The sequence below is a fragment of the Aplidium turbinatum genome, chromosome 13 (assembly GCF_918807975.1).
Source record: "Aplidium turbinatum chromosome 13, kaAplTurb1.1, whole genome shotgun sequence".
Taxonomy (NCBI): domain Eukaryota; kingdom Metazoa; phylum Chordata; class Ascidiacea; order Aplousobranchia; family Polyclinidae; genus Aplidium; species Aplidium turbinatum.
Genome location: NC_137484.1, coordinates 4,771,284 through 4,784,059, shown reverse-complemented (window position 1 = coordinate 4,784,059; position 12,776 = coordinate 4,771,284). Strand labels below are relative to the sequence as shown.

At 33.6% G+C, this 12,776-nt stretch overlaps 1 protein-coding gene across 3 annotated transcripts; it reads right to left on the bottom strand.

The window, feature by feature from the left end:
• Nucleotides 1-1,093: 1,093 nt before the first annotated feature.
• On the bottom strand, nucleotides 1,094-12,530 carry LOC145781823 (uncharacterized). 3 transcript variants are annotated; one of them, XR_014290786.1, is made up of 4 exons: nucleotides 9,155-12,530; nucleotides 3,293-5,245; nucleotides 2,556-2,620; nucleotides 1,094-1,417 (listed from the first exon to the last, which is right to left on the bottom strand). XR_014290786.1 is itself a non-coding variant. In XM_082593503.1 (2 exons), exons 1-2 carry the CDS (start codon nucleotides 3,478-3,480, stop codon nucleotides 1,156-1,158), a joined length of 450 nt encoding a protein of 149 aa, XP_082449629.1. In that variant the 5' UTR covers nucleotides 3,481-4,079; the 3' UTR covers nucleotides 1,094-1,155. The 3 variants fall into 3 exon arrangements, 1 of the variants encoding a protein (XP_082449629.1); XR_014290787.1 differs by lacking the exon at nucleotides 2,556-2,620; XM_082593503.1 differs by lacking the exons at nucleotides 2,556-2,620; nucleotides 9,155-12,530 and having other exon boundaries at nucleotides 3,293-4,079.
• Nucleotides 12,531-12,776: the final 246 nt, after the last annotated feature.

Below are 12,776 nucleotides of genomic sequence, written 5' to 3'. Positions count from 1 at the left end.
TACATCATGGTGACGAGGGTGAAGTCATGGTGACGATTTAAAGTAGTTTTATGATTTGAACTAAACATCACATTGACATGTTTTTTAACAGGTGTGAAGTCGTTTATGCAGACTCCAGTTAATTTTACGTAAAACTAACTTTTTACAAACATTACATTCGTATGTTTTTTTTTGCCAGAATGAATGAGCTGATGAGATTTCAAATTACCAGATTGCGAAAATGACTTTTCACAAACATCACATAAATACGGTTTTTCACCACAATGAGTTAGCTTATGAGATTTCAAATTACCAGATTGCGAAAATGACTTTTCACAAACATCACATTTATATGGTTTTTCACCAGTATGAATTAGCTTTATATGAAATTTCAAATCACCAGATCGCGCAAATGACTTTTTACAAACATCACATTTATATGGTCTTTCACCAGTATGAATTAGCTTATGAGCTTTTAAATTACCAGATTGCGAAAATGACTTTTCACAAACATCACATTTATAGGGCTTTTCACCAGAATGAGTTAGCTGATGAGATTTTAAATTACCAGATTGCGAAAATGACTTTTCACAAACATCACACTTATATGGTTTTTCACCAGAATGAATGAGCTTATGACGTTTCAAATAACCAGATAGTGCAAATGATTTTTTACAAACATCACATTTATATGGTTTTTCACCAGTATGAATTAGCTCATGAGATTTTAAAGTACTAATTTGCGAAAATGACTTTTCACAAACATCACATTTATATGGCTTTTCACCAGAATGAGTTAGCTTATGAGATTTCAAATGACCAGATTGCGAAAATGACTTTTCACAAGCATCACATTTATATGGTTTTTCACCAGAATGAGTTAGCTTATGACATTTCAAACAACGAGATCGTGCAAATGACTTTTCACAAACATTACATTTATATGGTTTTTCACCAGAATGAGTTAGCTTATGACATTTCAAACCACGAGATCGTGCAAATGACTTTTCACAAATATTACATTTATGTGGTCTTTCACCAGAATGAGTTATCATATGAGATTTCAAATGACGAGATTGCGAAAATACCTTTTTACAAACATTGCATCGATATGGTTTTCCACCAGCGTGAAATCGCTGATGTCTTTCCAATTCAGATTTGCATTTAAAACTCTTGTCACAAAATTTGCAACAAAGTTGTTCCCTCAAATGATTTTTTTTTTTGACTGTTCAATGCTGACTTGCTTCGGAAATGTTTATAACATATATTGCACTTTGAAGTTTCTTTCTCAGTTGGTTGGATGAAAGATAACCTTTCATGATACAAATATGGAGGACATTCCTTGGTGGCTGAAGCAGTTTTTAAATCACCTTCGTTAATAATTTCACATGATTCAGGAACTTCAAGCTTCACTGGAACCTTTTCATCTTGATTCATACTGAAAGGTGAAACAATAATTAAACGTTTCTAGCAAACTGATCATGCAACTCGATAGCAAAAGAAAGGATGGGATGTGAAAAAGTATAATAAAAAGTAGTACAATATGGGGGTTTGAAACTTCTGACCCACATAAAAAAGTCTGAAAAAAAGATATTTTGACAAAACCAAATTTCCGTGAGACTATTGACCAATGTTAATTTGGCGCAACAGCAACTCAACGTGAAATAATTTTACTGCAAGACTACGTGCTGCAAACTACATACTCTCTATTTTATCTTTGTCCTCTCTTTGTCCAAAAAAGAAATGTTTTAAAATAAATTTTCGTTGCGAAACGCACTATTCTTTTAGGATACTACTACACTGCTCTGTGACGTAAGTCATCCTACTGCACCAACTCAATACATTGTTTCTTAATTCTATTTTTGTTACAGCAAGGCTTAATGCCCAGCAAGTGAAATACTTGGATTAAGTGGACAGGAAGTCAAGGAAGCCAATCTTCACGTTTACTATAAAAAAACAGCACAAACTTTCATGCGAAGAATTCAATCTTTTAGTACTGCCCCAAAAAATAAAATAAAAACTGGCTAAAAATCGCCAATGATGGAGACTCTTTATTGATGCTAAAGTATTTTGCACCCAACTGGTTTAACTAAAATCTTGACGGTATTATCATTATCAACAATGTGAAGTTGTTTGTAACGTTTCAAATTACTAAATCGAAAAAAACAAAAAACAGTTAGCTTGTCACATTTCAAATTACAAGATTGAGAAAACTATTTTTCACAAACATCACATTTATATGGTTTGTCAACAGTGTAAATTAATTTGTGCCGATTTAAATTATCTATGCGTGAAAATGGTTTATCACAAAGATCACAACTATATATGTTGTTAGAGCTTATGAAATTTCAAACTACCATATTGGAAAAATGACTTTTCACAAACATCACATTTATATGGTTTTCCACCAGCGTGAATTTACTGATGTCCTTCCAATGCAGATTTGTATTCAAAAACTGTTATCACAAAAATTGCAACAAGGTCGTTCCCTCAACTGTTGTTTTTTTGATGAGTACCGTACTCAATGCTGTCTTGTTTTGGAAATCTTTATTACATATACTGCAGTTTGGAGTTACCTTCTTAGTTGATAGGATGGGAGATAACTCTTCTTGATACAAATATGGATGACATTTCTTGAAGTCTGAAGCAGTTTTTAAATCAACTTGGTCAATAATTTCATACGATTTGCATACTTTAGGAACTTCAAGTTTCATTTGAATCTTTACATGTTGATTCATACTAAAAGGCAGCTCTATTCATCACATGTTGTCTTTTGATAACAAAGGGCCCACTGATGACTTTCATGTTCCAGTAGATATGCATTTGCAACATTTACCGTATTTATCCGTGGATAAGTCGCAAAATTTCGCACCAAATTTTGCCTAAATAGGTTGGGGTGCGACTTATGCACGAGAGTGCGACTTATACACAAGGTTCTGAACTACTGACAAACGAATGCTACAGATCGCGCATTAGCGCTGATATTAAGCGTTTGTATTTTGCGTGCGCGGATTGCGAGCATCGCATTAACATTCTCACTGCACAGCATGCATGTTTTTTTTTGGCATCAGTGAAGATGAAAACGAGTTTGAAGGCTTTTAAAATTTTGATTGTTGTTTTTCAATAAAATTTGCTAAAAAAAAATTTGTACCAGTATTTGAGCCAAATTTTGGGGTGCGACATACACGGATGTGACTTATACACGGATAAATACGGATGCAAAACTTACAGTAAAATGGTTCCTCTGATGAACAATCTAATGATTGACCAACGATGATTTCAGTTTAAAATGATTATAACATACGGTACATACCACACAATGTCATTCAGAACTTCATTCTTAGTTGATTGGATTGGCGATGATAACTCTTCCTGATGCAAACATGGAAAACATTCCTTGGTGTCTGGACCAATTTCCAAATGATCTTGGCAAATGATTCCATAAGGTTCGCATACTTCAGAAACTTCAAGCTTCACAGTGACACTTTTGTGTGGATTCATATTCAAAATTGAAGGAAACTGCAAACTGACTTAAAAACACTTATTTTATAATGAAGCAACTGAATGAAGTAATATGTTCCTGAAAATCAAACAGAACAATCATGTAAAAAGTAAAGCTAAACAGTCTAAATTGCAAGTACATAGAATCAACTTTGACAAAAACATCATATTCATTGTTAAAAATATCACATTCGTAAGAAGAGTACACTCACGTAAACAACCAAAGTCGATCATGTAACAAACATGTAAAAACTAAACACTCACAATTTTTGCTAAACGTATTCTTTTTCTAGATGAAAAACTAAATTTTCTACAAGAAAAACTAAATTGTTGAAATTGATAAGTGAATCTCATATAAGGTGTGTGATTCGTTGGTGCCGATTTAAATTACGCATGCGTGAAAATGATTTGTCACAAACATCACATTTATATGGTTTTTCACCAGAATGAGTTTGCTTATGAGATTTCATATCAGCAGATCGCGCAAATGACTTTTTATAAACATCACATTTATATGGTTTTTCACCAGAATGAGTGAGCTTATGACGTTTCAAACCACCAGATAGTGCAAATGACTTTTTACAAACATCACATTTATATATATGATTTTTCACTAGAATGAGTTAGCTTATGACGTTTCAAACTACCAGATTGTACAAATGACTTTTTACAAACATCACATTTATATGGTTTTTCACAAGCGTGAAGTAGTTTGTGCCGATTTAAGTTACATATCACTGAAAACGACTTGTCACAAATATCACATTTATGTGGTCTTTCACCAGAATGAGTTAGCTTATGACGTTTCAAACTACCAGATTGTACAAATGACTTTTTACAAACATCACATTTATATGGTTTTTCACCGGTATGAATTAGCTGATGAGATTTTAAAGTAGCAATTTGTGAAAATAACTTTTTACAAACATCACACTTATATGGCTTTTCACCAGAATGAGTTAGCTTATGAGATTTCAAATTACCAGATTGCGAAAATGACTTTTCACAATCATCACATTTATATGGTTTTTCACAAGCGTGAAGTAGTTTGTGCCGATTTAAGTTACATGTCACTGAAAACGACTTGTCACAAATATCACATTTATGTGGTCTTTCACCAGAATGAGTTAGCTTATGACGTTTCAAACTACAAGATTGTACAAATGACTTTTTACAAACATCACATTTATATGGTTTTTCACCGGTATGAATTAGCTTATGAGATTTTAAAGTACCTATTTGTGAAAATGACTTTTCACAAACATTACACTTATATGGCTTTTCACCGGAATTAGTTAGCTTATGAGATTTCAAATCACCAAATCGCAAAAATGACTTTTTACAAACATCACATTTATATGATTTTTCACCAAAATGAGTTAGCTTATGAGATTTCAAATGACCAGATTGGGCAAATGATTTTTCACAAACACTACATCGATATGGTTTTCCACCAGCGTGAAATCGCTGATGTTTTTCCAATTCAGATTTGCATTTAAAACTCTTGTCACAAAATTTGCAACAAAGTTGTTCCCTCAAATGATTTTTTTTGTGACTGTTCAATGCTGACTTGCTTTGGAAATATTTATAACATATATTGCACTTTAAAGTTTCTTTCTCAGTTGGTTGGATGAAAGAAAACATTTGATACAAATATGGAGGACATTCCTTGGTGGCTGAAGCAGTTTTTAAATCATCTTTGTTAATAATTTCACATGATTCAGGAACTTCAGGCTTCACTGGAACCTTTTCATTTTGATTCATACTAAAAGGTAAAGCAAACTGATCATGCATGTGGAAGGCAACAGAAATAATATGCAGTGATAAAGTTTAAATAAAAGTAGTATAATATCAGTATTGAGTAGGCCTTCAAGACATTTTGACAAAACCAAATTGCCGTGAGACTATGGACCATGGTTAATTTGGCGCAACAACAACTCGACGTGGAATACATTTTATCGCAAGACCACGTGCTGCAAACTACATACTCTCTATTTTATCTTTGTCCTGTCTTTGTTCGAAAAAAAAAAGTGTTGAAACGTATTCTATTTTCTTGATAAATTTTCGTTGTGAACTGCACTATAGATTCTCTTAGGACACTACCACAGTCCTCTGTGACGTAACTCATCCTACTGCACCAATTCAATACATTGTTGCCTAACTCTATTTTTGTCACATCAAAGTTTCATGCCTAGCAAGTTAAATACTTGGATTAAGTGGACTGGAGGTCAAGGAAGCCAATTTTCACGTTCACTATGGAAAACCAGCAAAAATTTTTATTCGAAGAATTTAAGCTCTTACAGTGTACAGTCCAGAAGAATAATAAAGATTGGCTAAAAATCTCCATGATGGAGACTTTTTAATAATGCTAAAGTATTTTGCACCCAACTAGTGTAACTAAAATAACTTGCCGGTTTTAGTATTATCAACAGTGTGAAGTTGTTTGTGAGTCTAGGGATGTCCAAAGTAGAATTTCGAATCCTAAAGATTCGAATCCATCCAGAATCGAATCTAAAAACTGCTTTTTTATCGGGTAATTGGATTCGGAAGTAATTCGGAGAAAGGAAAAGAATTATATTTTTGTTTTTTAAATGCTCCGCCGATCCGCAAAACGCCTGCAAGTCACGTGCGTTGTGCATGCCAATCCGTTTCTGCATGTGATTAACAGAGGTCCCGTGTGGTTACGAGGTTACGTGTGTGTGCGCGCAGAGGAAATAAACGTTCTACATTGCAATTCATCACTGTTGTGAACGATTGAGAACTTGTTAAAATGATGGCTTTGTAAAGCTTCTTTTTCATGGCGTTATGTGTATTTTCTCAATAAAAAGAAAAGGTTAAAAATTCACGCCAAAGATTCTAGAATAGGATTCGAAATTCTAGATCTGAAAATAAATTCTAGAATAGGCAATTCTTCTACTTTGGGCATCCCTGTTTGTGACGTTGCAAATTACTAAAACAAACAAAAAAACAGTTGTAACAAAAAATTTTTCTACATCCTACGACCTACATATGTTTTTACACTAGAGAGTGTTCACTGTTCACAGATGACTTTCTAGTTTGCAACTTTGCAACTCATAATCAAAGAATCGCTACAAAATGGTTCATCTGATGAACTACACAAGGGAACACAATTTTTGTTGACTTCGATCTAACAATTGTTTTTGACTAACTTTTGGGCGCTGAATCCAAAAATGACATCAGTTTTTTTCTATCACGTCACGTTTTTGAGCTAGGCACCCACCACTTTGTCTCATAACCCACAAAAAGTACAACATTTAAGACATCTGCGTTTATTGTATAAAACGTTTTAAGAACTACAAGCAACCGAAAGTAACTCCATGGTTTTCAAATAAACATTTGTACAGCTATATTCTATTTCTTAAAACGGATATTGCTTCTGCAGGACAAATAAAGAGCGACTTTTAGGGCAAAATTTACGCTTGTAGCTTTTCCTGGCATGTTCAAGCTATGGGCAGTCTCGCTTAATACTCCAGCAATAGTCAGCCAGCATATGCAAGTTTCATCTTCCCTGATATCTTTCCTCCATCACCTTCAGATCTTGGTGGAATCTTTCTCCTTGCCCATCGCTGACCGCACCTAGGTTTTCCGGGAAATTATCAAGATGGCTATGCAAAAAATGCATCTTGATGTTCATGTTGCAGCCGAGTTCTTTGTAGCTTTCCAATAGCTTCTGAATAATTTCGATATAATTCTCTGCCCGTGTATTCCCAAGAAACCCCTTGGCAAAGTTTTAAATGATAACCACGCATTTTCTTCCAATTCTGACATTGAACCACTGAAACGTTCATCTTTGATCAGTTGCCGAATTCGTGGACCATCAAATACACCAGTCTTACTTTTTTGTGTTGACCGGCCAGGAAAAGCCAAAACGAGGTAATTGAAACAGTTGCTTTCACTTTCAGTTGGCAATGCTTTAACGAATCGCTTCATTAGGCCGAGCTTTACATGGAGAGGTGGGAAAATAATTTTCTCTCTGTCAACAAGTGGCTCATGTAGAATATTGAGATCACCAGGTTTAAGGTCAGATCTCGGTAACAAAGCTGCTGTCACTTTGAAAGTACGGTAATAACGCACTTTCTATCGATCGAAAGTATGATACCTTCGCTCTTTTTCAAATTAAATTTTTCTCATTTAACTTAATCTGGATGCTAAGAGTTTCAAAGATTTTTTCCTAGTTCCAAATCTCGTGCCAAATCATTCAACTCATGTTGATGGAATACACCACGTTCTGAATCGTCTTCAATTTCAAAATCTTCATCATTAGGCCTGCCATCACTAAAACAATACATATATTGATTTCAATTTAGGATAGGCTAGGGGATCTCCTGACTAAGAAGCAGCAGGCCAGCGATTCTCCATCAAGTATCAATTAATCATTCTTTATTACAAAAATACATGGAAAATCAGCAGAGCCCTATTGGCATATGCATTTCGCTCTAACTGTAGAGCATCATTAGTGCCTTAGTCAAATAGATTTTATTTGAATAAGGCACTAATAATGCTCTACAGTTAGAGTTTAGTTTAGTTTCTATTACATATTATTATTATTATATTATTTATTGTTGTTATTGTATTAGTTACAGTTACAGTTTAGTTTCTATTTGAATAAGGCACTAATGAGTAAGGATGCTCTACAGTTAGAGCGAAATGCATATGCCAATTGGGCTTTGCTGATTTTCCATGTATTTTTGTAATAAAGAATGATTGATTCATCAGTAAAACATTCATCATGATCCAAATCTTCAAGCGTAGGTGTTTGAACGAAAACTGGAACTAGGATTTCAACTGAATGAGGCACTGGACATATAGCTGATGGAAGACTTGAATACTCAAGTTTACGTTTGTTTTTCTTTTTATACCCTGAAGTTTGCACCAAGCAAAAGTAACTGTGTAGACTAATGATCTTTGGGCTCTCGCCACAAACCATGGGTCTACCGAATGCCAATTTGTCACGTGTTCCCTTGGTCTACATCCGCAAACTCTCGATACACTGCTTGCATACCTTGTGGGGTGCCCAAGACTTATTTTGATCACCAAGTTTTATTTTTAAAATATGTGAAGTAGGCTTGTTTGACAAATGACGTCTTTTCTTTGGCTAAAAATAGTAAAACTGCTGCAAATATAGCAAAGGAATCCGGATTATTTAGACACTGACGACGAGAAACAGCAGACGCAGACAAGATAGTATTCTAACAAACAAACATGTAGTACATACATGGTTGAAAGTGGAAAGCAACTAACTTCAATTTTACCACGGTAATCTAGTTTCGTTGGATGATTGCATCCTCCTACCAAAAATGGGGAAATAGCCTAGCATCCACCGAAATCGATGCATGTGCCTTTTTTACTTAATAATTCAGTTGAACCTCCTTGTATATAACTTACTATATGATTAGCTTGTGCATTCCTTTTACGTATGGAAAAGCAACACGGCTAAACTCGTGAAAAGTTGCATATTTTGGATGTATGCTGTAGAGCAAAAACTTGACGTGATAGAAAAAAACTGGTGGCATTTTTGAAATCAGCACGCCGGAATTAGCCTAAATCAAGTGCAAAATCAAAGTCAACGAAAAAATATTTCAAAATTGTTCCCCAGTGCTATCTAATAATAATTGACCAACAATGATGAACGTTTAAAATGTTTACAGCATACCGTATATTGCCATAAAGAGTTTCATTCTCAGTTGATTGGATAGAAGATAATTCGTCTTCATACAAACATGGATGATCTTCCTTGGTGTCTACAACAGTTTCCAAATGATGTTGATCAATAATTCCGTAAGGTGTGCATACTTCAGAAACTTCAAGCTTCACAGGAATACTTTCGTGTGGATTCATATTCAAAAGTAAGGGAACAACAATGTTATTTTAAGAGGATTTATTTAAAACGAAGTAGTTGAATGAAGCAAATATTTTCTGGAAATCACAAAAAAAACATGGAAAAGTTAAAGATAAACTTTCAAATTACGAGTACGTAGAATCAACTTTGTCGAAAACATAACATTTATTATGGGTTATTCACCAGAGTAAACACTTCTAAGCCGATGCAAAAACGATTGGTCAAACAAAACACATTGGTCAAAATCATCATATTCAGATGCTTCATTGTAACAAAGTGTAACTTTTTTATGCTTTTCAAAGAAATTGAGAAAAAATGTGTTGTCCCACTTACAACACATTGGTATGATAGAATGACCTTATTATATTAGGCATAGAATAATTGACCTTATGAGGTTTCAAGTTATTAAAAACATGAAAGCGCTTTGTAGTATACATTAGATGCATATGATGTCTCACCAGAACGAGTTCCCTTATGTGTTAGCTATTCGACAGCAACGTCTACTCTATACTGATATATATATACTTGAAATTAAGCAAGAACTGAAAAATGTTATTAGAGTGTGAATACGTTTGTTTCGATTTCCATGCCAACATGTGACAAGAATCCATGCAACATTGATACAGTTCTTTACCAAAATGAGTTTATTGCATGAGTTTTAAATACATTTAAATGAGCAAGCCAATGCTTTTTCATCAGAATGAGTTACCTAACAAGTTAACAATTCAACTTCAACACTTTCGACGTCACTTAAATTAAACGTAGAAAAACACTGATAAACTGTCATTGAACTTGAAACTTGAACATTGAATCCGACAATCGGAGTGTAAAAGTGTTGCCAGATGTTTTTTTTATTTTTAGAACAAATATTATTTTGGCATTTTTAAAGAGTAGTGGTCGCCCAAAGCTTGTCCGTTTAAAACTAACCTGAAGTTTAAAGTTGCACAAGATTGAGTTAAAGTAGTTTGTAGTTGTGTAACTTTGCAATAAGAATGTTCTAAATTTATGTACCAAACTTAAATAAAACTTGCAGGTGTAAAAAAAATTATTAGAAACCAGTTAAGAACAAAAAAAATTGAGAAAATTAAAATACACCTTAGGAATAAAGAGCTTCATGTTTTAAGTGTTGAAGCCGGTAATTATTTTTCAAGTAGGCTTAATATGTTTTATGTACAAGAGAGGGTAAATTTGCCAAAAATATGATAGTTTGATAAGTGAACAATAAAATTGATTTAGATTAGTTTTAAAATATTTATTTACGGGCAAGTTTTGGGCAACTACTACTTTAAAAATGACAAAATAATATTTTTTCTACAAATATAAAAACTATCTGGCAACACTTTTACACTCCGGTTGTCGGATATTCAACCGAGTTGGCAATCCCTATAGTATGAATCCCTGAGTAAATTTTCAAGAATAAACTGAAAACGCAGTGGATATTGTACACTAAAAATCAAGTAATGCCACTTGGTGTATACTACACTAAAACCCATTTATGCAAGAAGGCCTTAGAGTTAAACTGGTGAAAGTACTACTCTACTGTAGTCTGCATATACGATGTGAAATGCAATTTAGGAGGCTATTTACCAATTACAGATTCTGGATTCTAACGCATGGCTGTTTCAGAGCATTTGCCTAAATGGCCATTGGCCATGCAATCGCTCAATTGCTCATCCATCACTATATATGATATATATAAATGATAAAAAATATTTAAACATGATGGCATAAATGCTCCTTGCCTTCAAATCGAAAGCAAATGATGCAATAATGTGATTTCTACCACGGTAGCATCAACTTGGTATAGAAATCAGTGGATGATGCAACATCCAACTTGATCTTGAAATTAATGGATGATGCAACATTCAAGCAACAACAGCCCTAGTGCATTATTTTATTGAGTTATGCAAGCATGTACTGTGAGTGAAAGGCACTTCATTCGTAAAAAGTAGTTTTGAGGTGAAATAAGCATGAATCTACCATTTTTTGCATCTTTTTTAAAAAACCCAATAAAACCCAAAAAAACCCGGGTTTCTCTCAACCCTGTAAAAAAGTATCACTGAGGACCAATGGGACATTATTATATGTCCCATGCGATATCTCCCTATATATACATTTTTTTGGATCATAGATGTTTTTTATATGACAAATGAAGTGTAAACAAACAAATTCTACTTAAATTTTTTTTTAGGATAATTAATGGTCTGCAATGGGTTAAGCATTGACCAACAATGAATACAATTATAAGGTTTGTAACAACCGCATATTGTCATTCAGAGTTTCATTCTCAGTTGTTTGCATGGGAAATAAATCTTCTCGAGGCAAATATAGATAACATTGATTGGTGGCAGAAACAATCTCCAAATGATCTTGGTCAATGATTTCATTCGTGTGGATTCATATTGAAACGTGAAGGGAACTACAAACTTATTTTGATAATACTTATCTTAATTAAAGCAACTGAATTAAGTAATATTTTCCTGAAAATCAAACAGAATCAACATGTAAAAAGTAAAGATAAACAGTCTAAACTACGAGTACGTAAAATCAACTTTGTCAAAAGCATCATATTCATTGTTATAAACATAACATTAGTAACAAGAGTTTACTCACGTAAATAACAAAAGTCGATCATATGACAAACATGTAAATACAAAACATTCACAATTAATAACACCCAAGAATATGAGGTTGTAAAAATGTTATCACCCTAATATACACAGGCCTTGACCACGTGCGAACTTATAGTCTAGTCGTAACTGGAAACCGATGTAATTTAGATATCAAAAGATAAGCTAAACGTATTCTTTTTCTCGTTGAAAAACTAAATTTTCTTGCAGAAAAACTGAATTGCTGAAATTGATAAGTGAATCTCATTATTCTCATATGAGGTGTGTGATTTGTTTGTGCCGATTTAAATTATTCATGCGTGAAAATGATTTGTTACAAACATCGCATTTGTGTAGTTTATCATAACAATGAGTTACCATATGAGATTTCAAATTACTAGATTGCAAAAACGACTTTTCACAAACCTTTCATTTATATGGCATTTCACCAGAATGAACTTGCTAGATTGTGAAAATGACTTTTCACAAATATCACATTTATATGGTTTTTCACTGGTATGAGTTATAGCTTGAGTATGGTATGAGATTTCAGATGACCAGATCGCGCAAATGACTATTCACCAAAACCACATTTATATGGCTTTTTCACCAGAATGAGTGAGCATATGACATTTCAAAATACCAGATCGTACAAATGACTTTTGACAAATATCACATTCATATGGTTTTTCACCAGAATGAATGAGCTTATGATATTTTAAAATACCAATTTGCAAAAATGACTTTTCACAAACATCACATTTATACGGTTTTTCACCAGAATGAGTGAGATTATGACATTTCAAATTACCAGATTGCGAAAAAGA